The 27,328-nt window shown below is 38.5% G+C and overlaps 1 protein-coding gene and 1 long non-coding RNA gene across 2 annotated transcripts in view; one reads left to right on the forward strand and one right to left on the reverse strand.

The window, feature by feature from the left end:
* KIF25 (kinesin family member 25) overlaps nucleotides 1-27,328 on the forward strand; it is a 40,860-nt gene that overhangs the window by 10,274 nt on the left and 3,258 nt on the right. Inside the window, exons 5-13 of the mRNA XM_058802300.1 lie at nucleotides 1,321-1,424; nucleotides 2,634-2,716; nucleotides 4,222-4,264; nucleotides 8,015-8,082; nucleotides 12,836-12,910; nucleotides 17,191-17,340; nucleotides 18,402-18,578; nucleotides 23,682-23,833; nucleotides 26,292-26,489. Of these exons, the coding sequence (XP_058658283.1) occupies nucleotides 1,321-1,424; nucleotides 2,634-2,716; nucleotides 4,222-4,264; nucleotides 8,015-8,082; nucleotides 12,836-12,910; nucleotides 17,191-17,340; nucleotides 18,402-18,578; nucleotides 23,682-23,833; nucleotides 26,292-26,489 (1,050 nt within the window). The remainder of the gene's footprint in view (nucleotides 1-1,320; nucleotides 1,425-2,633; nucleotides 2,717-4,221; nucleotides 4,265-8,014; nucleotides 8,083-12,835; nucleotides 12,911-17,190; nucleotides 17,341-18,401; nucleotides 18,579-23,681; nucleotides 23,834-26,291; nucleotides 26,490-27,328) is intronic.
* Nucleotides 18,770-24,528, reverse strand: LOC131555964 (uncharacterized). Its single transcript, XR_009274562.1, has 3 exons — nucleotides 24,410-24,528; nucleotides 19,851-19,979; nucleotides 18,770-18,884 (listed from the first exon to the last, which is right to left on the reverse strand). It is a non-coding gene; the product is annotated as an uncharacterized LOC131555964 (long non-coding RNA).

Genomic DNA, 27,328 nt, shown 5'->3' on the forward strand with positions numbered 1-27,328 from the left:
TTTCAGAGACTTAGGAACTCAAAGTGTGTGTACACAAATATGTAAATGAAGATACTTATTGTGGAAGTTACTTAAATAATAAATAGAATATTACTTAAATGATCAATGGAATTTAACCTTGTGTTTTAAAAATTACAGTATAATAATAGGGGTCAGTGACTGTAAGTGGCCCTTTTGAAAACTTACGGTAACATAATTTCATGGGATTCTCCAAACCAAAGCATGCTAGTGTTACTCCACATGCTGGATGCAAAAGAAGGATTTTTTCATAGTGAAACTCCTAGACTGATTCCCCAGCTATTAACATCATGCTTCCCCTGCATGCATGCACTTGTGGAAGGATACTGTGAGCTGGACATGAATGGCATGGGTATTAGAAAAAAGAGATCTGAGAAATCTCTAGTGTACATAAATGTCCCTTGAAATGATCTGATTTTTAGTCTTTACCAGAGAGATTAAATTGTATGTGTGACCATGCTGAGATACTGAGTCTGTTCTTTGCTCTACAAGGTAGCACACACTGAGGCTGGTGGCCATCTGGCTAATTCACCTCTCTGGTTTTGACTGCTTGATACTCTACATCTCCAAACTGCTCACTGATTGCTGGGGATATTGAACTGGGGTTCCTAAGAGCTTGCTTTTTACACAAGCTTACAGTCGCATAATGTGTCTTCTGGGCTGTGTGTTTGTTTTAGGCCTGCTCAGTGTTAATGTAATTGGGCTGAAATAAAACCATTTGTGAAGTTAGAAAGCTTTTATAATGACCCATACAAGCCTTCTCAGTTTGGTGAAAGAGACTCCCTAGGGTTCAAATGATCCATCTTTCCTATCAATTCCTCATGGAGTGATGGACCTGTCTTAAAGGAACCTTAAAACTGTTGTAAAGGATTAGTAGCACTGTGAGACTGAGGGTAAACGACAGGTTAACTTCTTGTAAAGCTAGCCCACATGAGTCTAATAAGTGCAGATGTGGTGTGAGCCTTGCAACTGACATCCCCATCTAGCAGCAGGCTGCTTCAAATGTAGGTTTCAGGCATCACTGGCACTCTAAACTGACACATTTGAGCTGCCTTTAAATATCTTGCATTATTGATTGCTTTTCAAGACTTCACATGTATAGTTGTGGTAATAATTTGTAGCTTCACATAGCAAGAACTATGATGGGATTTTTCATAGATGTCTAGTAAATCAGAAACTAAGCCTCCTAATTGAAATTTGGTAGAAGTTGAGAAGGTTTGTGATCATATTTCATGAGGTGCTACTGAACAATTCATTTTGTAAAGTCATGGAGTTTATATCTCTGAAACTGCTTTCTTCTAGTGTTTCAGATAAAAGCTTTTGATCTTGAGCAGTCTCTACAAGAGGTGACGGAGAGATATGAGAAAGAAAAGCAGAAAAGGAAGGCTCTACATAACAGCTTAATTGTAAGTATGTTTAATAACAGAACATTGGCGTATTTTGTTGAAATTATTCCCATAATTTCCTCACCAATATAAGTAAAGAATATACTTCACATGGATATATCACTTGCCCCAGCTGTCTATATATGATGTGTTTATTGGCTGAGACACATTTGTCTTATAATGAATCCCACTCCTTTCTTTTTACACACGATCTTCCAAATGCTCTCATGTGACCTATTGCTCTAAAGAGTATAATCCATTTTGAATAGTGGACAAAAGCTGAGTTTCTTTTTCCTCTTCTCTAAATTTGCAGCTTCTGAAATTGTTTTGAAATTCTTAAAATTATAACTTGATATTGCAAAGTAGTCATCTTTTATTTTCCCAAATATCTCAAGCTGTATCCTGCTCAGCCATTAGTGATGGTTCATTTGGGATTAAATTTTTCCTATTTGTACTTTAAGTTTACTCTTCCTCCCTTCCCCACAAATGACTAGTTTTGGGTTTCCTGAATCAGGACCCGATTTTTAGAAACAAACTTCCTTCAAACAATTTTTTTAAAAGTTTTTCTACCTGGGACAATGAATCTCTTTGTTAAAAATACTTACCTTCTAAATTTTGCTTTGTGTTGCAGTTTACTGAAAGAATATTCCCCAGAGCAATGGGGCGTTAATACCAGTGGTCATTAGTCCTCACAGGCAAGCTGTGTTCAGTCATACAAAATAAGAAGAACAGATCACCAACAAAATGGAGGAGATAAACAGGTCTAAAATGTCCTACAGTAAAAAATCAACTTTTTAATCATGTAGGAATGCAGTGGAGAGGAAAATATACAACATATTTTAAATTCCACATCTTCCTCAGGACTGGTGGAAGAGAAATGGAGTGTATAACATTGTCTGTTCAGTTAATACAGGTGTCTGAAAAAGCTCATGTAAAGAGGAAGGAGAAAAAGGAAGGGAAAGGAAAATGTCTCAGAAGGGTTGTTTTTGTCCATATGACCTAGAGAGGGCTATACAATTCCAGTGCTCTGAAGAGCTCATACTTCCTCAAGTACTTTGTCCAACCTTATTAAGACAAATTATATTGATTCTATTTTTTCCCCACAGAGTATAGGGCTTTGATGTGGTAAACACTGGCTTTCTTAAACATGTTCATGTCTGTTTGACAAATTTCAGTGTATTTATCTCTCCAGTAACTTGTGTTAAATACAGCTCAATATTCTTATCCCAGGAACTGAGAGGAAATATCAGAGTCCACTGCAGGATTCGACCATTACTACCTTTTGATGATGCTGCTGGACATTCACAAGACAGGTAAACTGTTTTGATTGTGTTAGAGCCTATCTGACTCATAATTCAAATACAGGGAAAACAATGGTTATGTTTGTAAGAGAACAATGGTGTCCTTGATTTTTCTGGTTTTATGTGTGTGGGGAGACAATGATGGTATCATAAAAACTAATTGCTATTTTCTTTCTCCTGCTGAATTGGCTCTAGCCAACCTCATCTCCCTGTCTAAAAGTATGTCCATCTCAATAGAAAGCCATAGTTGTTCTGCCAAGCCAGGATTATCCTTGGCTTGGCAGAAGTAACACAGCTGCAATCAGTTTAGAGTGTATTCACTATCCTATACAAATTCTGGGATGCAGTAATGTGAGAGCTGCCAAAAGACGTGGGTAGAGACACACACTCAGTGTTACAGTTGTTTTGTACTGCTATAGAACACACTGGCTGTCACCACAAACATTGGTAATTCTGTTTCAGTCTAATTTGGCTCTGCAGCCCTAATGTATAAAATGTTTACTGTAACTGATGTGTCAAAACATTCCAAGATCCAAAAGGAAAAGAGGGATTAGATGCAAGTATCTGCTTAACTGGCTGAATTCTCCATAGATGACTAACATGAAAGAAAGTAGGGATTGAAGTGTATACAAAGAAGGAAAGAAAGAAGGGAAAAACTAGGTGGGTGGCTAGAAACCAATAACATTGTCATCTGCTTTATCAGTAAATAGCTGATTTGGGGCTTCTTTTACTGCCTGGTAACTCTAAAAGAGTACATTCAGTGTTTTAAAGTTTATTATTTTTTGGCAAATCTTAAAAAAAAATATTGTTTTAATTAAAACAATGTCAAAAATAACAGACAAGGCATTTCAAGAAGCCTGAAGTTGAAACTTGCATTAGCCTGTGCTTTGTACACCTGGGAACGAACCCAGTCACTTTTTTTGTTGCAGTATGAAATAGTGCAATCAGGTGCTGACTTGCAGTGTAAAACAGGATAGATTGGGCCAAACAAACATTGTCAAGGGTAACTTTTGTTAATGTATCAAAAAGTAATTTAAATAAAACTTATCTTTAAAACTATGGACTGAATGTCCAAAATCTTGCACACATAAATAGATATATACACCTCAGTAATCCCAGTCAGTGTTTGGACTAATCATGGATTCAAGCTCAGGGACAAATTCCTGAAAAGAGGGTATTTCTCACTTTAATTTTCTAAAGTGAAAGCCTCCTGTTACAAGCTCATGCAGCAATCACACAATAATAGAATAGCTTGCATGTGCATTCATCTTAATTTGGTTTGTTCTAAATGTGTTTTCTAAAGCAGATTATTTTGCTCGATTGCACTTTAATTTGTTATTTACTCAAAATTAGCTGTGGTGTTAGTATGTACATAGGGTACAATAATAGTGGCAATTCTGGAAAGTACTCTTCAGACAGTTCACATTTAAACATTGATTTTTCTCAGCTAAGTGGAACACTTACGGTTTGAAAGGTATCTCTTCTTCCCCTACTGATGCTGTTTTCTTCCTTTACAGGCAAAGAAACTTTTCAGAAAAAGTGGCATATGCAGCTGATGATGTAAGTATTAGATGGTGGAATTCAACAGCACATTCATAGAGGTAGAAGAAGAAACAAAAGGGACATGAGAACCATGAGTTTAAAAAAACCAAAACAACAAGGCCAGGTGCTACTGAGATTTGATTACCCATGGATGCAATAGCAGGTGGTTTGTACTGTTTTCATCCTGACTCTTTGTAGTGGTAATAGCTTGGAGCTTCTGCGGATCAGCCATCCTTTAACTGGAGGTTGAATGCTTGCAACAGTTAAACTGCTGCTGATTTCCTGCTGTCAGTCCCTTTGAGCCACCTGTATGTGCTGTAGCTATTTCTAAAATTATGTCAGGCTTTTTTCAAATATTACTATTGCAACACAGCTAATGCATTAGGACAGGAATCTGACACCTCGTGAACCACAGCAGCCTATGTGGTGCTGCAGTCAAGCATGTTAAAGCATCCTGGCTTAGATCCATCGGAGAAAGAATGGTCATTGAGGTTGCAAATGACATTCCAGCATTAACTGAGGCCATTACCAAGATATAAAATTTAAAAAGGGACAGTAGTGTGAGCTAAGGTTAAAGTATTAACTTGGGTTTTAATTTTCATAGCTGCCATAGTTCTTAGTTGCCTGCTCTCTGTTACTTACATGGTGATGAGCCAAATTCTCTTTTATAGTGTAGTGCTTGAAATATTGCTGAAGTGACCTACAATATATTATGCATTTAAATCTCCCAAATTATAGTTTCATTAGGTAGATCTCACTTGTATAATATGGATAATTTTATATGTATATATCTGTATCTATATCTATATGTGTGCAATCAGGTAACTAATGGAGCTCATAAAGAGATGAAGAAAGTCAATATATCAGGAGATAAAAAACAGGGACCTGTAATGGTAGACATAGTATTCTGGATATCCTGACACATTTATTGTACTATAAAATACTGCAGCCATTTCTGACCTGTTAAATTTTATTGCAGAAGGATGAAATTAGGCATATATAGGAATATTTAGGTTTTGGATTATTTCATAGAAATATATGAAGTATTACAGTATTGACATGTTTACAGGCAAGGCAGTGTTGGCTTACTTATGCCAATTTATGAGTTTTATTTTGTATGAAAGAGTGACCTTCAATATGATAATCTTATGAAATATTTAAGGAATATAAATATAAGCACGAGATTAAGAAATGAAATTTGCAAAATGCTAACTTCCTGGTTTGGAAAACAAAACATAGACTTCAAATGTTTTATTGGTTTGCCTGGACATTTATTTAGTTAAAATACTTGCCAGACCTGAAGCCTTTGTCAGTTTCTTAATATGAATTTATCTTTTTTAAGAAAAAAAAAGTGTTGCAAAAATCCTCACAAAAAGCAGTCAATTTAGACGAATCTTACAAAAGTAAAAGAAAATAATGTTTTATTGCCTGTTTACTTTGGTGTTAACAACTGAAGATGTTATGCTAGTGGCTAGGATAAATGTGCTATTTTCAGATTAAAATACAGGGTTTGACTTATGCTGAGCTTTTAGTTGCAACACAGTCAAATATTGTATTTCTGGAAACAAGTTAACCCTTTCCCAGATAATGATTTAAAGGAAATTTTAGATCAGGGTGAAGGAAGACTGTGTGTGGTAGAGACGCTGAGTTTATTAGTTTTGCTTTTTAAATCATGACTGCCTCTCCAGAATTTTTTCCTGAAAATACTTTGTGTGTGGCATAACCAGGCAGTTATTTGCCATGATTGTGTTAGAAAGCAGAGCCACATTTGAGAACCAGATCCACAGAGACTACATAACTTCCATTTAGTTTCTGAGTGGGTTTTTTTTGTTTGCTTGTTTAGAAATTCATATAATCCTTAAGACACATGATCTTTTCTAACATATTGTTCATCTTGTCTAGAGAAACATGATTCTGATTTTAAGTCTAAAAAAGGCTTAAGATTTTACTAAGTGTACCAGAAGAGTATTGTATTTCAGTTTTTGAGTTACTTGAAGATTTTTGAAGTTTTCTTTTTGCTGTCCTGTGTATGCTCTGCTCCTCAACATAACATTAACAACTGTCTGAGCCTTTCTTCTGAAGCTTATTGTGCAATAACTGTGGAGAGTGAGTACACAGCACACATCAGGTTTTGAACCACTCCACACAGATTAGGACACTGAACAGTGCTGGTATTGTCAACACCTGAGAAAATGAGCAGATGAGGAGATACTGAATGCACAGACTCTTTCTGGTGGTGACAGCCCAAGGGGGAATGGGAAATATAGGAAATGCAGCCTAAACACAAGAAGAAGCTGTGAGGGTAGTCAAACACTGGCACAGGCTGTCCAGAGAGGGTTTGGATCTCCATCTTTAGAGACTTTCAAAGCCTGACTGGACATGATCATTACAAATGCTCATATGAAACTTCTGCCTGTTAACAGTCAATTCTTTTGTTTCTATGTTATGCAAACAGAGGTTTTTTTCTCTTATTTCTCACCTTAGAGAAAGCTTGTCTGCAAGTCTATTAGATATCTGAATCAGAAATTTATTCTGTCATTCTATATTTTTCAGGTTTTTTTCCTTTTTCCTTCCCCTGGAGCCTGTTGGTTACTGATCCTATTAGAATCTTTGTGTCAGGCCATTTAGTAGCAGTGTTGTACTGAATCTGCAGTCAGCTAAATTTGCCAGTACTGGGGTAGGTAACATAGCTCGTTCTGTACAGTAAGTCTTTTGTCATCATTAGTCTGATAATTATACATTTCTCTTCTCCAAAGAGGTAGAAATACTCATGAACTCAAAAGAAGAAATTTGGTGTTTATTAGCCTTTTGCACACTGGGCATACTGTTATGTGATTGTTATTTGCTCAGCTCTTTATAACTTCAGTCTGTGGCAATACTTATTTGAGGCCACTAGTTCAGCACTCCAACTCACTTGTCTGAAGCACATTAGGAATTTCAGCACTTCCATCAAATGCAGTAATGTAACCACAGGTTAGTAAGCTAGAAAATCTCTTTGAATTGGATGAAGTATTTTGTGTGCTAGAGAGCTTCCACTCAATTTGTTGTAAGCCCCCACATCTTTTTCTTTGCTTTTCTCAGCAATTAAGCAGCATTGGCTATGAGGAGCAGAACAGCACAGAATTTGCTAGCTAAGCCACATCAGACTGCTGGGATTTTTGTACTCTGGTAATAGTTTAAAGGGCTGTTTGCATATTTGTCAGACTTACAAAGTTACTGTATAACTCATCTGGAAAGTGCATTCCACTAAAAACTCGTGGAATTCTACAGATTGTTGTAGTGCAGCTTTTTCTCTTAGTTGAGGACTACCATGTTATTTAATAAAATGTGTATCTTTTACTCAGTTCTAGAAAGCGCTATCTATGAAATCAATTTGAAAGGGCACCGTGAAAATTTGCCCAATAATAAAAAAAACCCCTATTTTTTGCAATTTTTGTGCCTGTAGTGGCAGTTGGGGAGCTTGTGTTTACTTGGCTGTGACTCTCTAGGTCCAATAAAAAGTTCAGGTAAGGGCTTGGATCTTTCTCTTGAACTTAAGCGCATGTTTTGTGTTGGTTGTTATTTAATAACCTGAATGGGTTTTGAGGGCCTTTCTTATGGTTTTGCAAGTTCACTGCATTATGCATGCTCTAAAGCCTCATGAATTGGTGACTGCTGCTTGGATTTCCTGGTCTTTAAAGCTGTCAGCTGATACATTAAGATTGATGGATATTTGGCTTTGTGTGTGCCTGTGATATTAACTATAGTTAATTTACTCTTTTCTCTTAGGAAACCATCCTTGTCAAGTGTAGCCGTCCTGGTCATGCCTCAGTAAACAGGACTTTTCAGTTTGAGAGGTGGGTAGTCCTGTATAATAATTGGAAATCTGGATTGCTGGAAGATTTGTGTAATGAAGACTAATATTTTTAGTAGACATTAGCTAGAGGATAATGCTCTTTTTGGTTGGGATTTTTGAGTAGGGCAGGTGGGAGGAAGATTATTGGGGTTTTTTAGTGTGATAATTATGTTCTCAGGACAGAATAGGAGTAGTAGTGGTTTTAAACTAAAAGAGGGTCGATTGAGACTAGATATAAGGAGGAATATTTTCACAATGAATGTGGTGAAAAGCCGGAATAGGTTTCCCATAGAGGGACTGGATATCAGATTCCTGGAAACATCTGAGGTCAGGTGATATGGGACTCTGAGCAACTGATCTAGTTGATGTCCCTGCTCATTGCAGGGGGATTGGACTAGGTGACCTTTAGAGGTTCCTTAAAACCCAGACAATTCAATGGTTCCATGAATTGAGGTGGATTACAAGATTTCAGCATTAGACAGAGATGACTTTGGCAGAAACTGGACTGAGCACTTGTACGAGTTGATGTTCAAACAGCCTGACCAGAGGCAGGAAGGCAGAGCAGTGGCATGGGAAATCAGTGCTCCCCAAGGGAAAGGCTACAGTGGGACTACTTTCCATATTAGATGCTCAAAAATCCCCACAGATGAATTGGATTTTGAGTGCACCATTTGTGATAAGGGCTTTAATGGGACACTGGAGTCACTGCCAGTGTCTGTCAGTGACACAGAAAAAACTGCTGGGAGTCAGGCTGAAGGGTGCCTTTTGTTCTGTCAAAATAGTGGACCTCTGAAAACAGGAATGAAGAGTGTAATAATACAATGAGAACTCTGTAAATGACAAAATACAAAATTTTACCCCAATGCCTCTTTCTAATGCAAACTTTGAATCTGTATATTGCAATGACTCAGGAGACTGTCTACCCTGAACCATGATGCAAAACCTTCTGGAAACAGAATACAGGAGAACAATTTCATGCTTCCTTGCTTGAAGGCAAAACTAGATTTAAAGTCAGATGTACCCAGCATGAATTATCTGTCCTGGTTTAAACTTAATGTCTGAGCCTGTTCAGCTGAAATTCCTGTAGGTTTGCTAAACACTTTTAGTCATAGCTGAAGTTCCTGTAGGTTTGCTAAACACTGTTAGTCATTTACCCTTTCCCCAAGGCATTCTTTTAAAGTGCTGCAGTATTCTACTCACAGGAGAAAGGGGACTGCTGCCATGCAGACCACCAAGCACCTGAAAAATCCTGAGATAATGCAGATCTTGGGGAAGCTTTACTGATCCCACAGGTTATAGGACTTCTTTGATTCAAGGCATATGAGCTCTCTTAGGGTACATGGCCCCCTCACATGTTGGTAAGCTACTCAAAGTAATTCCTTTCACTCTTCAGCTGTACCTGACCCAGCCATACCAGTTGAAGTAAACACAGAATAATGCTGGAATTCAACTCTGTAGAACAGCACAGTTAATGGTATTGACTGTTCCAGAGGTGCTGTGATTCTGGAAATGTGGTGTAGATCCTGGTAATCAGGAAAAGGGTTAAAAAAAATGTAAATCCCCCAAAGAATGCAGTTCTCCAGGAATGTTTTTTTAGTGTCCCAGTACAGCTATTTTTTTATAAACAGAAAAGCATATGTTTCTTATGAACTCTAGAATGTTTATTTTTTTTAGCAATGTTTTATGGAACTAATAAATGTCAAAATATTTGATTTCAGCTCAGGAAGAAAATTCCAGCTTTCAACATGTTATGCTTTTATAATTTTATTGGCAAATCAGTTAGCAAAATAAAAAGGAAGCTCAGAATTTTCAATGTGAAATTCACATTAATCAGTGCACAGGGACAAATCTATCATTCGGGTAAAAATACATGGGGTTTTAGAAAGAGATTCTTTGGATTTGCAGCATCTTTCATGGTTTCAAATAGCTAACGAAGTGGGTGTCCATGCTTCAGCCAAGGCTGTGGTTACAGTGTAGCATAAACTAGTTCAAGACTACTTTAAACCACTTTATTTCAGTATGGACAGCATTTGAACCACAGCAGCTAAGTTGTGGCAGTAAAACCCCTTTAGGAAGTCGAGTAAATATTTGAGTAGTTACTGTAACGTGGAATCTCGTGCCTTTCCTCCGATCTGCTACCGGAGCCTGACCCTGCCATGGCTGTACCGACCCCAGCTGTGGCTGGGGATAAAATGGCCTCAAGCTGCACTAGGGCTTAGGTGTGTGTCCAGCCTGTGCTCAGGCTGGATATCAAGATGATTTTCTGCACAGAAAGGGTGCTTCAGCTCTGGAACAGGCTGTCCAGGGAGGTGGTGGAGTCACAATCCCTGGAAGTGTTCAAGAAACAACTGGATGTGGCACCTACTGGGTTAGGTGACAAGGTGGCATTCAGTTAAAGGCTGGACTTGATGGCTTTGGAGGTCTTTTCCAAACTAATTGATTCTGTGACTCTACTCTGCTGTGCAAATGAACTGCTAAGACTGATTGATTCTAGCCTGGGTTGTGGCCAGTAGCAATGTGTTTGCTTTCTTAGGCAACAAAAGTCATTAACTGTAAATGTTTTAATCTTTAAAATGCCTTTCTTAGCATTTTCTCTTTTTTAAATTTATATAGTAGCTCTGAGATGTTTTGTGCAAAGAAAAAATATTTCAACACAGACTGAGTTAGAGACCTAGGTGGTTAAGATGGGTAACTGGGTGCTAATGAATATTTCATCAATTGCAGATGATAGATGAAGCAGAGAAAAGTGTTTGCAAGTGCTTTTGGTCTTCTTTATTGACCTTGCAGATTGGATGTGCAAAGTTTACTGAAGCATATGCTCATGTGCATGCAAAGCAGGGACAGAGTATTCAGTGCCTGTGTCCTCCTGGTCTGAACTGTGCCACTGTGCAACAACATATTTGTTGGTTTCTCAGTGCACTATGATGGCACATCAGTGGAATGGCAATACAAGCAGTATTTGTCTATCAAGCCAGACAAGTGCTCCTTTCCTGATTAAAGAGAGTACATTCTCATGCAGCTTACAATTAGTCTGTGGAACACATTGCCACAGGATGTTGCTCTGGGCCAAGAATTTAGCAAGATGCAGAAAGAAACTGAATGCTAATTCTAATAATATTTTTTCTGAAACAGAGATTCAACTCATATTTCAGTTTTGAGGCCAGTATACAGCTTTTAAGGATTAGGATGAAACACAGAGATGAATTATTGTGTTGCTGACCACCATATTGTTTCTTGCTCCTTCCTCTGGCTGTTGTCAGGAAAAATGCTGAGTTGAGTGCATTGGCTCCAATTCTGTATCTGTTTATCAATGGTCCCTCTGTATAATCTTATTTATGTAGAGCATGAATACAAAAACTCTATTTGTGCAGTCTATAGACTGTAGCAGACAGATCATGGTCAGATATACAAAGATCTTGAGTAAATGCTGAAGAGGACACTTTGTCTTTATTCAGTTAACCCTGTAGTATCCTGTACAATCTGTGGGATGCTGTTAACTGAACTGTGCTGCTGTACTGTATACACAGAGGAATGATTACACTTTGTAGCATTTGCTGCTACCAAAATTCCTGTTTCTAATTAGCCATTTTGCTGTGAGCTACAAAGAGCATATATCACCTATTGGAAAAAAGAGCTAGACCAAAAAAAAATCACCACGGAAAGATACCAGAAAAGGAAACTTTTTCAAAATATAAACATTCATACCTCAAATATTTAACTGTGGGTAAAGACATTCATGTTTTAGATTCTGTTCATATTGTATAAACAATGGGTGCTGCAGGCTGTAATCTTGGGGAGGATACATTTTTGGTGTGCTACAGAAGAAATTAATGAGTTAGGATATCCATGTTTTATGATCAGAATTTCCTCTTTGATGATTTCCTATTTTCAGGTCTTAATTTTATGTTGTACAAACCTGAAGAGGTTGGAGGAAAGATTTCTTTGAAAATAACTGTTGGGGTTTTTTTCCTCCTTGCATTCAAAAAACATATGGAGTTGTTTCAGACAACATTGTATTGGCCCATGTATTGAAATGTCATTGCTCTTTTTTAAAAGGTAGAGTAACTCATGCAATTTAATTGTCTTCGATTCTGTTTAAAAAGGTCTGCACTCCACCTCATTATGTAAAAGAAAGTCTTCCCTTGAGTAAGAAGTGTTGATTTCATAGTACGTAGTTCATCAGGGCTGGGGATGAAAATACCTTAGGCTGATACTGCCCACAAAGATAGTGCATCCTTAAACATTACCCTTAAGAGCATTCTGATTTCTGCTGTGCCTCTGAGTCTTCTGAGACAAGTCCTCAGCAAGTTTGCAATCTCTGTACCTCTTTCCCCCCTCTCCCCCCACCCAAACTTTACCCACATCTAAAGGGCAGTATAGCCTGACCACTGTCTTCCATAAAGTGATACATAGGAATCCCAGGCAGCAGGGATATTTCACATTCTGGTAGGTGTGAAAAAGTTACAGGGATCCAGTACAGCCTATAAAAAGACCCTGTGTGCCAGAGGGGCAGGCTGGAGGTTTAGGATGAACTCAATCCACAAGGGTACACATATGTGTTGTTTTCCCCAAAACACACAACAGCTGCTCCCAAAATTTGAGTGAGGACTTTGGAGTTCAAATTTTCAGTTTTGTGTCACAGAAATCTCTGCAGGTCCCAGATTATATGTCACTGGCCTACAGTTTCTATGATCTGTGTTCTTGTGACAGCATTTATATTTTTCTTTGGTTAATCATTGCACTTTGTTCCTCAGAGTTTACAATGACTTGGAATCTCAAGATGCAGTATTTGCAGATGTGGCCCCTTTGCTAACATCTCTCCTGGATGGGTAAGTTAAAAGGTTGCAGTAAGAAAACTAAAGCACTGTAATCTACTGAAATCTATCAATTAAAAAAAATACTTAATAATCATGACATAGTCAAGTTTTATGGCTTTTCAGTTCCATTTTCCTGTTTTCTTTCTACTCAGCACCAAGCAAATGCTGTTTCTCTGTATAAACAGTGAAAATAGGGCTTAGAAAATTTAGCAGAGCCGACAAATTTGTAAAAATAAAAAAAAAATCCCAGTTTTTTCCTCTGATCTGCTTCTGTCAAACTAATGCTTCTAATGGAAGATGTTGTATTTTTCCTTTGTGTTCTTCAGGTTATATTTTATAACTTTTCCAGCTGTGAGCATTGCATGATACATCTTTTCCAACAGTGTGTTCACTGTGAACATGGTGTGCAATGTGAAAGGCCTGCCAGGGCCACTCTCTGTTCTGGTTTTATGTCCAGCAGAGGCCATAGGAGGTGGTGCAATTGATTCCTCGTTTAACCAGAACTGAGCATTCTCAGTCATTCTGCTGCTCTTTCAGGCACTGGGGTAAAACAGAATTCTGGTTTGAATACAAAACTGATCAGTAACAAGCACTAATAAATACATGGAATTACTTCTAGCTACTGAAGCTCATAAAGTGTGATTTTTCATAACTACTGACCCAACTTAAGCTACTCTTGCAAAGAGGCTTTGATGTGCATATTGTTATAATCCTTGAGGCTTAAGCTGAGTTTTATACATAACTTTCTTTCTGCTCCTTTTTCATCCCTGTTCCAATACCACTTAATTATATGGTAGGGCTGTCTTGGACTTTTGGCTCCCTGGAGAGGAGAAGACAGTCCCTTTCCATTCACAGTGGCATAGCTGAACAGTGGGAATCCTTGTTCCCAGCAGCCTGCACACTGAAGTTTCCAAGGTTCCTTTTGTTAAAAGCATCCTAGAAGAGATATCTAAAGATACTGTAAATATTGGGAATTCCATATGCCACAGAGAAGCCCCCAAGGGCTCCCTGGCTGAGGGAAGTCATAGGTTGCATTATTCTTGTTTACCAGTGATGAGTAACCACAGTTTCTTTAGCTGACCAACCTAGGCACCACTATGTTGTAGGAGTTAAAGAAGTCTTAAAACAACTGCTTTCTCTCTCTACTTTTCCTTTTGCAATGATCATAATTTTGTCTTGGTTCAACAGGTCCTTCAAGTGTCTTCAGACACATCTGATCTGTACTTTGATCTGCTGTACTTCCCACTTACTAATTTTTACATGGGGAGAATCCTGTCCTAAAAGCTAAGATTTTGTATTCAGTTAGGAAATGTTCTGTTATTGAAAACAATAGACCTGTCTTGTTCTTCCAGAAGTGCTGTTTAAACAGAAGCAGATTCTCAGGAAAGGCGAGTCAGTGCACAGGAGCACAGCAGCCTTCCCACTGTAAATGGGAAACAGACATACTTAGTCTGAACCTTCAACCTCTTTGCTGCTCCTGATTGTTTTATTCTGGGCTCCAAAGTGGTCTGTAACAACTTTTAGCTCAAGTAGAAGGGAGTGTTCTCTCCTTTTCCTTATTTTTTTCTGTTTTTCTTTCTTAATGGATTGTTTCATTTTTAAATACAAATATACTGGAAGAAAAGATTGTTCCATATGTAAACCAGACAAAGTATAGCAGGCTTTAAAGTTTACCATTAGCCATACAGGGTCAATAGGAGAGTAAGATAACTTTTCTTTTCTTTAAAGCATTGAAGAATCCAACTAGTTTGTTTATTTTAAAGAATGAATTTCTTCTCCTTTACTTTCCTTTAACAGTGTTCTCTCCTAGGAGTAACTTTGCTGGAGTGAACACTCACACTCTTTCAGGAGAGAAGTGCTACAAAACTATTGATATTTTAGCTTGACAATAAGAACTTTTCTAAAGAAAACTATAACAGTTATATGTAATAATAAAGTGGAGAAGGAAAAATGTCAGGGCACATAGGTGAATTATAGGTGAAAAATTCTTCAGACTTTTCTATTTGAAAGCTTTATGCTGGAGCTAGAACTCCAGTGAAGTAAACTATAATAAATAACTACTATATAGATAAATATAAGGTGATCTGCTGCTTGTCCTATTTTTGAATCCCCCAACAATTCATTATCTCCTGTAGCTGCTTAGATATGATACTGCTTTGGCCCGTTTTGGCTCATTTAGGCTGACTGAAACACTGTTTTGGCTTTGGCAGACAAGTTACCACTGATTGATACATGACTTGCACCCCTGTCTTCAATGTTCCAATCCTCTGCCCACTTAACTTCGAATCATATCATCTGTCTCTTGTCAGAACTAGTTTGTCCATGAGGCTTAGTGTCTTATAACTAGCAGCAATTAAGGAAAATTTAAACAGCTGGACTATGGGAAAGTCCTTTAGGAGAGACTTCTAAGAAGACTAATTCTGTTTTTCCTAAGGAAAAATATCTGGCTCCTTTTTTGGTTCCAAAGATCTGTTTAATTTTGAAATAGGGCTAGAAGTCTCAATAAGTTACCGGCTGGCTGGGCAGTGTGTATGAGGGATGGAACTGTGAAAATTACTCATGGTTAGTCTAGCTAAAAACTATCAAATTAGTGTGAGCTTTTCTGCTGAGTTATGTCAGCAGTGAATATTTCAAGAAATCCCTCATTTCAGATTTACAGCCCTAATTGCTATCACATTTAATTTTACTGTAGTGCTCTTTGTTTTCAATTACAGTTATATCATCTCCTTTACTTCATCAAATCTATGACTAGACTCTTATTTTATACTCTGCAATGCATGCTAAAATCTGGAGGGACCTTACTATAGATTCACTGACTGCAACTATGACTTCAGGAAGGGTACCCAGGTATTTTTCATGTGGCTTATCAGCCCACATTTCTTTCCAACAAGTGAAAGTTTTCAAAGTAATCATCCTGAAATAATTGCTTCTAGGCATGTTTAATATGCATGTAAGTATTTCATGATTTGAAACCATACATTTAAAACAATTAGATGAGGGGTGTTCATTGAAATATGCTGGCATGTGCTTGAAACTACATTTTTGATATGAGGAAAAGCATCAGATAATCAAAACCAGCTGTTTCAGGTCTGCCACAGAGGAGGCAGCTTAGGCAGTGAAATTCTATTCTCTGGCAGAAAAGGAGCAAGCCTATTCTTGCAACTCTAGTAGAGCAGAAGTTTCTGCAAACTGCGAAGCACTTGTTGTGTGTGAAGGTTGTGCTAATGTCGTATCTCTGAACAAACAGGATAGTCCAGGGAGAGAGCAGTCCTGTCAGCATAAATGCACATTTTCCAGTTGCTGGCAGGAGCAGCAGAGCAGGCACAGCCAAGAAGGGGCAAAACTTCAGCTGCACAGCACAGTGTTGGTCCTCCTTACAAAGCAGTACTGTGGCTGGATGCATCTGTATCCACCCACTTATTTTGTTTAAGATGTTGACTTTGATCTGATTGTGTTAGTAACACACTTTCTGGATAGGTTTCATACATTTCAGTTCAGATCCCTGTGGCACAGACATCCACAATGGTGCTCACAGCTGTGAACAATTCTTTTTCTATTATTTTCAGTGCAGCCAAGAGGCATTTTCAGAGTTCTGTTCATTAGACATATTTACTTGTCTGCTTCAGAAGCTGATGTTTTATAGGTCCTTTTTCCTCTGTACTGATATTGTACATTTTCATTTTCTACTTGTCCTTATCAGAGCAGTTCCTGCCATCTTTGTTCCAGAGTAGTCATTGTGTGCATACTCATTCTCAACTGGTGCTCTTGGTTTAAAATTTGTGCCTCCTGTTCTTAGGGCTGTCTTCTCTGAGGGCTATGACTGATGAGCCTGCCTGAAGAAGGCTAAGAGAGATGGAGAGTTCCCAGCTGTTAGGATACAAGTGCAGTGGTGTGCAGCACAGCACTGTTGCACAAATCAAGCCCAGAAATGGTGTACTTTGAAATGCTGTACTGTAAACTGCAGTGGTTCAGGAGCTGATTAAAAAGCAGCTCAGTAGTGCAAAAGCTGCAAGTTGGGCAGGCAAGGAGGTCTAACAGCACCAATCATTCCAAGCTAAGGATCCTTTAAACTTCTACTTAAAAGCATCCCTTCAACTCTGCTTACAAAATAAAATCTGTTTAGGTGATGTTATGAACAGTAATTACTGTCAGACTTTGAGATCTGCAGAAAGAAATCGGGGGCAGCGCTTTTATTTTCTTGTTTGTGTTCCCATATTGTTTGGAGTTTGACTTGCTGCCTAACAGAGACATTTGGTAATGATAAAATAAATTACAGCACTTCTATTTTTCAGGTACAATGTGTGTATCATGGCTTATGGGCAAACTGGAAGTGGGAAGACATACACAATGTTGGGACCACAGTTAGAGGGGAACTTAGCATTCGCCATAGAAGAGGAATCAGAACTTGGAATTATTCCCCGAGCTACCCAAGAAGTGTTCAGGTAAAAACTAAGTAAACACTTGCCATCAGTGGCAGTCACTTTAAACTGTATGGAAAGGATGAAATAATGTTTGTAGTGTATTTATCATAACAGATTTCAGCTTCAAAATTGTTAATATTTATAGCTTCTCTGACCACCATTTGATACTTGAGGTTTCATATAGATTTCTAGTCTCTCTCCTGCTTAATCCAATTTTCTAAGACAATTAGATTATGCAGTTTTACTGTGTGTTATCTATCTGGCTTTCAGACTCTAATTAAACTTCTGGAAAAGTTTCAACCATAGTTGTGTTAGTCCAAAAGATAATGAAGTTCCAAAAAGTCCTGTGAAAATTGACAACTGGAATAGATGAAGAGGATTCAGATTAGAACCCAGTCCCAAGGAAGAAGGATAGTAGAATTTTTAACTACAATCTGTTCTTGTTTTAAGGGTTCTTGGATTTTTTCAGTTGAACCTAAAACAGGATTGAACTGATATGCTGCTATGTTATAGTAGAAGAGCCATTAGAAGTTTTTCCAGCTAAGCCTGTTTGTTTTGGAGAAGGGTATAAGCTAAATCAAAGAACCAATTTTGTATGAGAATAACTGTCTAAATGTAAATACTGTCCTGAATAGAGAAGCCCTTAATTTATGGATATTCTCAGGCTGTGAACAGATAACTTCTTCCAGATATAGTTTCCCATCTCTGTTCATTGCTTGCACTCTGCCAGATTTTATACTCTGAGCTCTGAGTGCAGTAACTGCCAGCAGAGAAATGATATTAAAAAAAATCGTGAGATGGGAGGCTAGTGGAAAAAACAAGCTGGCACAGCTGTTTGGAAAATTAAATTCTATTTACTTCCTCAAGTATAAATAAACTGTATATTCTGATTCTTCAAGTTAACATTAGAATATGGATGAGGCAATTCCAAGGCTGCAGATACTTAGTAAATGCTTTTATCAGATTGTAATCATATTACAATTAAAGAATAGATCTCTATTTACAGATTGTTCATTTGGGGTTTGACTTCAACATTTCTGGGCTTTTTTCTTCAAATTTTTTTCTCTTTTTTTATTTGCCAGGCTTATTTCAGAAAAGCCACCAGGAAGTTACTGGGTTGAGGTTTCTGTTGTAGAAGTGTATAATAATGAAATTTTTGATCTTCTGGCCAAAGACAGTTGTGGAAAAGTGTTTGGTGTCAAGCGTGATGTTGTCACAACCAGAGAAGGGAAGAGTGATGTGCCATCGCTGACGCACGAGTGAGTACAGAGCTTGCTCCTGCCATCCAAACACTATCTGGTGTTAACGCTGTGTAGAGTTGTCACAAAACTGCATTATAGGCACCAGATTGTTTCTAAACAATGAGTCCTTACCATATGCAAAAGAACAGTGCTGTTTCTGTTAGCCCAGCCTGTTAGACTGCAGTTGGCTGCAAATGTCAAAATACTTCCAGAAATAAATGTACAGTTACTTTGAGTTATACTCCTGTGCTGAGTGCCTTCCATTCAGAATGCCTGAAGATTGCAGCATATGTTGTTGTTGCTGGATCTATGGCATCTTGTCCGCTGTCAAAAAAGAAGGGATAATCTTGGCACAAAGCACTTTCCATTCAGCCTCATTGAATTATAAAATTTACAGATTATCATAGAATTTTACATACCAGTTGCAAATAGTTAAGCAGCTGTACGATGTTAGCTTTCCCTTTATGCTGGAAAGTTGGAGTTACAAATTAGGTTGGAGTTACAAAAAATTAGAATAAGATTTTAAGTGATCTTTTAATGCAAATTTCCATCTTAATATTACTTAATGTTCTGTTTTCATAACTGAAGATTTTAAAGCTGGAATTGTTATGTTGGCATTTGAACTGGTAGGTCTTGAAAATCACGGTTCTTCAAACTCAAAGCTAAGCAGCAAAGCTTCTCACCATTCACTTGTAAGATGTCCCTCCCCAGCATTGGTGTATGCCAGGTTTGATCCTTATTTACACAACTTGACAGTGTAGGGGAGAGCTAGGGTATTTAAGGCTACAGCTATACTTACTTTAATGCCTTCTTTTACTTACTAAGCATTATGAAGATTTGTTCTAGTACTCATGGGAATGATTCTTGGCATTAGGTAAGTGTGACATACAAAGCAAATGTACAGTGCTTTCTTGTTATATATAAAAAACTTACCTTGGGTAATTAGATGTTAAAAATAAAATGTTCATAAAATTTCATCCATTAACAAGAGGGAATCTGTTTCAGATGCTTCATTTTAGTAATGGCTGTGTCATTTACCATAGAGTGTCCTGAGTGAGAAGGGGCCTACAAGATCATTGAGTCCAACTCCTGGCCCTGCACAGGACAGCCCCAAGAATCTCATTCTAGTACCTAGCCACCCTCTGGGTGAAGAACCTGTTCCTAATATCCAATGTAAACCTCCCCTGCCACAACTTCTGGTTGTTCCCTCAGGTCACCAGAGAGAAGAGGCTGATTCCTGCCCCTCTGCTTCCCCTCAACAAGGAAGTTGTAACTACAATAAGGTCTCACCTCAGTCTCTTCTTCTCCAGGCTGAACAGACCAAGTCACCACAGCTTCTGCTTTTGTGGCTTCCTTTCTGGGCCTTTGACCATTTTTGTGGCCTTTCTTTGGGCCTTATGCTAGGAATATCAATATTAGCTACAAAAAAAAAAAAAATTAGAATAAGCAGTACTAGTGGCACTAGAGAGGTGATGGTACCCAGTGGAATTAAACTGGACATCTTTCTGTGAGCACCCAGCATGAGAACAGATTACAAAAGGAGCATGTGCATTATGGACATGTCACATAAAGAAGTGTCCTGCTCCTTGAGTAAATAATGCTTGTGAAAAGAAACATCTTGCTCTATTGAAATGTTTAAAACAGCATTAGTGTTTTCTATGTTTCTGAGGAAATGTGATGTTTTTCTTTGCCTCTCTATAATAATTCTTATCATAGTCTAATCTCTACTTTTCCAAGGGGAATTAGCAGTCAGATATGAAACGCATCCCATGCCAATTAAATAAAATGCGCTATCAGTGGAGATTATTTTGTCCTGTGGGATTTAGTCACATAAGCAGACCAGTAGTTTGTTTATGTGGATTTAATGCTATTCCCAGCAAGCCTTGATAAAAATACAAGAATGTGCTGGAGGATTGTGCAAACATACTTTTATTCTACCTAGTGATACACATTTATTGATTTGTACTTTCTACCAATTTAATTGCTCATAGAAAAGTAGGAGCCCAGAGAAATTGTCAAGTAGTTTTCTTCACTGTAGGAGCAATAGGACTCTCCTTTCTTTCTGTGAAATAATAAGCACTGCAATATTCTCGGAAGGATTAACATTTGTATCTGGGGTTTGCCTGCTCTTGGTCTTGAGATTAAATACAATTTCCATAGAAATTCTGCAAGCTTGATTGCACTCTGCATGCTCCATAAGAACATGGAATGAATGAAAAGTGACTGGAGCTTAAAGTGATGAATCCTTTTGCCCTTTCTGTCTGTATTATGCTGACTAGTGGGTTTCTCTATGTCTCTATTCTTGTATTTCCCAACTGTGACTCTACTCCAATTTTTAGTATCTAGTTAAGGCTCTGCTGTCACAGGAATGAAAAACTCCAGAAGATGCTGCGAGCAGAACTCAACCTGTGTGTGCTGAATCTTTCTTGGAGGAGCTAATCTTTTTCCTTTGACTAGACAGGAAAGGAGCCATATGACGTAGAAAGTGAAGATGGGTGCATGTAGTGTGGGCATGCTGGGAGTTGAACTTTCCCTGTTTCATCAAAACCTCCAAGTAGTTTTTAATTAAGGTATTTCAGTAACTAAGGTGCTGGCCTAGCATAACTTTATTCCTGAAAAATGCCTGTTCCACTTCCCAAGGGAACTTTGCATAGTTAGTGGACCCATCTCTTTTCATAGGTTTTGGGAAAGGGAGAGGTGAGAAGCAGTGGGACTTGTGCCATAGAGAAAAAAAAAAAAGAAGCTGCAGTAAGGTTTCATTTGTCCCTCTAGTTAATAAAATGGCTGCCCTGTTTATTTCTGTAAATTTTAATTTATGGCAAAGGAACCTGGCGCCTTGAACTAAAACTCTTAAAAGCCACTTATCTCAATCAGTTAATGCTAAATTCTAATGCAAACATAAATAAAAATATGGACCTGTATCTCAATTACAATGCAAGCAGTGAAAAAAGTCCAATTCATAAACAGGTTATATTAATAATTACATAGAAAGGTTAATAAGAAAAAACAAACCCAAACAAAGTAAAGGAATCATTGAATGAGGCCACCCAGCTGCCTGAAATCTAAAGTAAACAGCTGGTGCTTTGAATAAAAACACATCCTCATTTATGATAATATTTCATCTAGAATATATTGGCCTGCTGGGTCTCATTGGCCTCTCCATATATCCACTAAAGTTACAGTAGTCTCTTTCCTGCTAACATGTTCATCTTACTGAATCACGAAAGCCTCAGTCTCTTTCTTCTTTTATAGCTTGGTTGACTTTGGAGAACTTTCAGCATCAAATTTTTAACGTAACCACAACAGGGCTTCTCTTTGTAGAATCTGGTCCTGGAACGTGCGGCACATAAGGCTCGATGAAGTCGTAGAGATTACACTAAAATATTATTTCTGTCAGTCCTGTGGGGGAGCTACTGTGCCAAGCTCACCACACTGGGCTGGGGGTGTTGCTTGTCTTCAAAGCCAGCTGCAGCTTCCCAGCCATAGGTGACCAGCAGTGACAGCACACCCTGAGCCCTGTCTTGCTGGCAAATGCAGGGATGGGGCAGCAGCTTGGAGCACTGACCCTTTGCCAGCTCACAGCAGCAGCTTGCAGAATCCAACAGCCTGGTGCTGCATCCTAGCCAAGGCTGCTTCCCCCCTGGGCCTTCCAGTCCTGGCTGACCAGCCCCTGGAAGATGCAGTTCAAGGCTTGGGAAGGCAGGATGTGTGCCTCCTTGGACGTGAGGCAATAGTCAGGTCACTCCAGAGTAAGGCTCTGACTGCAGGAGCTGGAGCCGCTGGTTCTCTGCTGGTACCACGTCAAACAATCAGGAGGCATCCCCGGTGGCTGCCCAGAGGTAGAGGGTCACTGTGGAGGCTGGCATGTGTGGCTCAGGATTGATAGGGGAAGTCTATAGAGATTGTTTACCTTGTGCAGGCCTGGATACACAGGGAACTGCACTTAGCTGGCTGCTTCTCCTAAGTGCCTATAGATATGGTGTGGCCAAATGCTTTTCTGGGCTTCAGATGCCCTTGCTTTGTTTTTTTAAAGAAATCGTTTTAGTTGAGTATAGTTTGTTTTCTTTTGTTCTTCTATCTCTAAACTCTTCAAGTATGGCTCTTAGCATAAAATAAGTTTGTGCCTGGTGTGACTTTTACTGAAATCAGCCAAATCTAATTCATAAAGACCTTGCCTTTTATCATATGCTAGCTGCTGCTGACTGCAGCGTTGTGGAACCAAGCCTGTGGCCTGTCATAAGTGTTATAAATAGTTGTGCTGTTACAGAGCATTCAGTGACCAGGCTATGATACACAGTCATCATTTATACCCCCACCTAAAAACAACTGTTTAGGTGTTCTACCTTCAATGATTATTGAAGAAGGCAACAAGTGAAAGAAAAGGGTAGGCAGTCTTATCTAATTTCTTTTAAACATTGCAAACATAGGGAAAATCATAGTGGGTTTTTTTCTTTACCTAACCAGTTTATTTCACTGTCTGTGTTTATTTCACTGTGTGTGCTAGGTCTTTGCCCTTGGATTCATATTTGCAGTATTTCTTTTAACAGGAAAAGAAAACAGATAGTATGAGATAAATGCTCTATAGAAATTCACATCTATTTATTCTGACGTTGTGCTCGTTGAACAGTGGAACTGGACTTTTTTCCAGGGATTCTGGATTTAATTCCAAGTGTGAAATATGACTTCCAGAGGCCCAGAGAAATTTTGGGGGGTTTTGCCTAATTCTGTAACTAAGAAAATGAGCTATCTCAGCATAAATTGGAGAAATCTACTTCTGTAAGACCAGAGATTCCAGCAATGTCTAAACCTGTGTCTTTTCTTCCAAAGTGCAGAGATATAGAAATGTCTGTTGCTTCAAGAGCTGAGCTATAGTACCTCTGGACCTGCAAGGCTGGCAGGACACTTCTGCAGCACTTTAAGGACTGCATCACAGCTTTTGCCTTGAATTGTCATCTTTATCTCACCTGAAAAAGTCTGTTTGTGCAGCTCAAAACTAAGAGCAGTATAAGGAGAAGAGCAGGGAAATGGAAATGCTGAGGTTCTCATTCAAGTTGTCAGCTTTCTTGTGTGATTTTTTCCTGCAAGTCAGTTAAGTATCATTTCTGTTTCTTTACTTCTTAGGACTGTTGAAAATGCATCTGAATTTTTGCATCTAGTCAACAAAGGCCTACAGCTGAGAGTCACACACCCAACACTGGTCCATGCTCATTCCTCTCGCTCTCATCTGGTAGTGACATTGACCATAACCACAGTTGTCTTTGGAGATAACTTTGGTAAGTAGGATGTTACTAAGATACATCTGGAGCCAGTTGTTTTTAGAAAAACAGTTTGTGGACTGGGAGGTTTTCATATTGCTTTTTCTTCCTTTTTCCAATGTTTGATACGCGCCTTCAGTTCTTTTCCATTTTTCTAACTTCACCATTCCTTCTTAAATAACAGACCATTTTCATGTTTCTAGCACCTTTCTTTGCATGCCTTGACTTCCAAAGTTGTTGAAGTTTTATTGCATGAGGTAACTAATGAATAAGTATCATCAGAAAGTCATAAGATAAGGTATAAGATAGTAAATATCTTCATAAGGTACATACTCAAATAAAGTAGTTAAATCACTTAGAATGAATAATTACATGTCATAGAAAGTTTGTGGTTAAGCTAACTGTAAATTTTAGGGATCATCATATGCTTTTGGTTGAGAAAGAATGAAACTCTCTGCCTTGCAAAAATGCCCTTTAAATTCAGAATCTTTTGAACTGTTAGTAATAGGCCACTGCACGAAAAGACAAAATACTTGTCTTATTTACTATGGCAACATTGATATTTCTGCTTTCCACTACCACACCAAGACTTACCAGTTTATTGGTTGAGGAACAACATTCTTTTGGGGCTCTTGAGGTAACTTTGTTTTCTTTTGCTCATGTTATAATTAGGCTCTCTGCTTTCAGTACTGTGGTCCATCTCCTTCATATTCTGCAACAACAATATGATTTTAGAAAGCGGGATATATTTAACATTTTTTCCCTTAGACTGCTATCAGAAATTAAACCAACAAAAAAGCAGAACAGACAGTGCTCTCTCTTACCCGTGGGCCTTGCCAAAAGACACAGTTAATTTCTAAGCTGCAGCTCCAGCATTCCCGATGTTAACTCTAGTCAGCTCCAGATTCTTGTCAATTCGACTGACGGTACTTTTTGAAACTCAGTGCTTGCACCATTAGCACAGCAGCCATCTTGTCTGCTCCAGAATTCCCTTTGCCACTTCTAATTGCAGCCACCCCACTGTGCCATGTTGCCTGGCAGCAAAGCTCTGCAGAAATGGCTAATTGTGGTTGAATGCAGACTCTGGCTTTTGACTCACAGCACGTGGGTGAAGATGTGCACTGTAAGGAAGCAGAGAGAGCAGCACTGCACCTGGGACCTCACTGCAGCAGTGTGACTTGTTTAAAAGTAAAGGATCCTGATTTAAAAGCCAGATGCCATTGTCAAATATCTCAATGTCAGATACCTTAGTCACTAAAGAAAAACTTGTAAAGTCTTTGATGAGTTCTGCACCTAAAGCCAAGGTTGACAAGCCAGCACTTTTTCAGGTTTGATTAAGGTATTTTAGCATTTTGATCAGTATTATCTGTTGTTTGAGGAGAGCTATTTCTTAATTTCATTGTTGAAAGCTGAAGAGGAGTGGGAACACTTTGACACTCTATGGCCTGAAGCCATTTATTCTGTGTAAGCCAACACACCTGCTCTGCCTACACTGTGAAGATCTGGCTCAGGGTGTAGCAGCAGCCTACTTGGAGAAGTACAGAGCTCTGTAAGGCAAGTCAGTCTGCTCTTTAGTCAAGTTTTGCAGTTGGAAATTTTCTACTATTCCAGCTAGAACTCTGTAAGCACCCAAGGAGGTCTGTTGTCTCTATGACCTGTAGCAGATATATGTGCCTTTTATTCTTTTGTTCTTTCAGAGAGAGAAAGAAAGAGATAGATGAAAACCAAAACACTAAGAGAAAAAAACAAACAAACTACTTTGGGAATTCCATTTTGCATATATTCCTGCTAAGCTAATGTGAAAGCAGCTTTCCCAGACAGTATTTGTCTTCCTTCCCAGCAAACAGAGAAAGCCAGATGCTTCTGCTGAGGAATGATACTAGTAGGTAACCAACCTGAACAAGTGGAAATAACACTATTGAGGCTAATAGCTCGTCATGTGGAGATCTTGCAGTGGGGTATGAGGGGTATGAGGGCTGAAGGAAGTCTAGGGGGAGCAGCAGCAAAGGACAAAATAGAAGAGGCAGGATAAGGATTTTTTTTTTTTTTTGCCACAGCACCAGCAGTTGTAATTTCAAATACATAGAATCTATTTTCAGAGCCTACTGCTCCCAAGCATCCGAAACTGCATTTTGGTTGCAATAAGTCTAAAACTTTTTAAAAAGCCTCTTTAAAGTCCTTACTGGACTCCCATTTCTTGTTTTCCACACAGATGTGTGAACAATGGGGATATTGGATACAACACAATCTACACCGAAGCTTGTTACCTATTGGTACAATCAGTTTGATGAGTAAAACTTAAAGATAGAAAAAGTCATTCGGCCTGCCTGTGCCATGGATTCTGGCTTGTACCTTGCTTCTGTTAAAATAGCTTGAAGCAACAGATACTGCACGTCTCCCTATTGATACCCCATTTTTCCCCCTCCTAATTTTCAGTGTCAGTGAGAAGCTCTCTTTTGTTTTTTCCATTAACCAGCTACGTTATGGGAAGATGAACAAACCAGTCAGAGACTAAATAAAGAGGCTTCCTTCACCTTTCCACAAAAAATGAGAGACAATAAATCCACCTCTTCTTCCAGAGCCTCTTCACCGGTGCAGCTTGAAGCCACTGAGAAAATGAAGCAAGTCAAAACAAGACTGCAGCTGGTGGACCTGGCTGGGAGCGAGTGTGTTGGTAAGTGAACATGTCTGTTCATGGGCATGGATCCTCCTGGATCTAGATAAGAATAAATGCCTTAGTCCTTTATGGAGGGATGCATGCTGCTCACACAGGGGTGGTTTGAACCCACAGACGCATAAACAAAGTTTTGAGGGCTGATTGATCCAGTTTTACACTGGTACAGTTTAACTCAAAGTATGGCTGTATAAGCTTGAAATAAGCCCAGGACGGCTACCCCTATCATAGATACACTGTTTGTTCAGACTGCTTTGATTAGGCCTGTTTTTCTATTCTGAAAATTAGCATGTCTTTGGTACATAAATGTTTAAAGGGCATAAATTATTTAAATATTACAAATATCTGTAATAATTGATATCACCATGTGTGGATTTTTCCGCTTTATTGTAGAAAAAGTCTTGGAGAAAATTAGTGTTGAAAAGATAATATTGTTTTCATTGTTTCTTCAAAGCATTTTCCTCCTGCCTCCTCTATGCACACAATAATTTCAAAAACTTGATTATTTCCTAAAGGACAAGCTTTCTTACCAAGAAAAACCATGCAGCCAAATGTATCATTCCAGAAATAATGTTTTGAAAAGTGAACCAGTATTATGAAAGAGTCTTTTACTTTACTGCCAAGAATTCTTGCTGTTGCTCACTGTTAAACTTTTGTTCTACAGAGAAACCTAATATAATCCATTATTTTTTCATTTGCTCTAAATGCTGAAAACATGTAATTGAGCAACAGGGCGTGTGTTTGTTCTCTCAGTTAGATCAGGACAAACATTTCCTCGGTTTGGGGCTCAGCAGGCCAGATCCTCCAGTGAAGTCGGAAGAGCTGTGTTCACATCAGTG

Source organism: Ammospiza caudacuta, chromosome 3, assembly GCF_027887145.1.
Source record: "Ammospiza caudacuta isolate bAmmCau1 chromosome 3, bAmmCau1.pri, whole genome shotgun sequence".
Lineage (NCBI taxonomy): Eukaryota > Metazoa > Chordata > Aves > Passeriformes > Passerellidae > Ammospiza > Ammospiza caudacuta.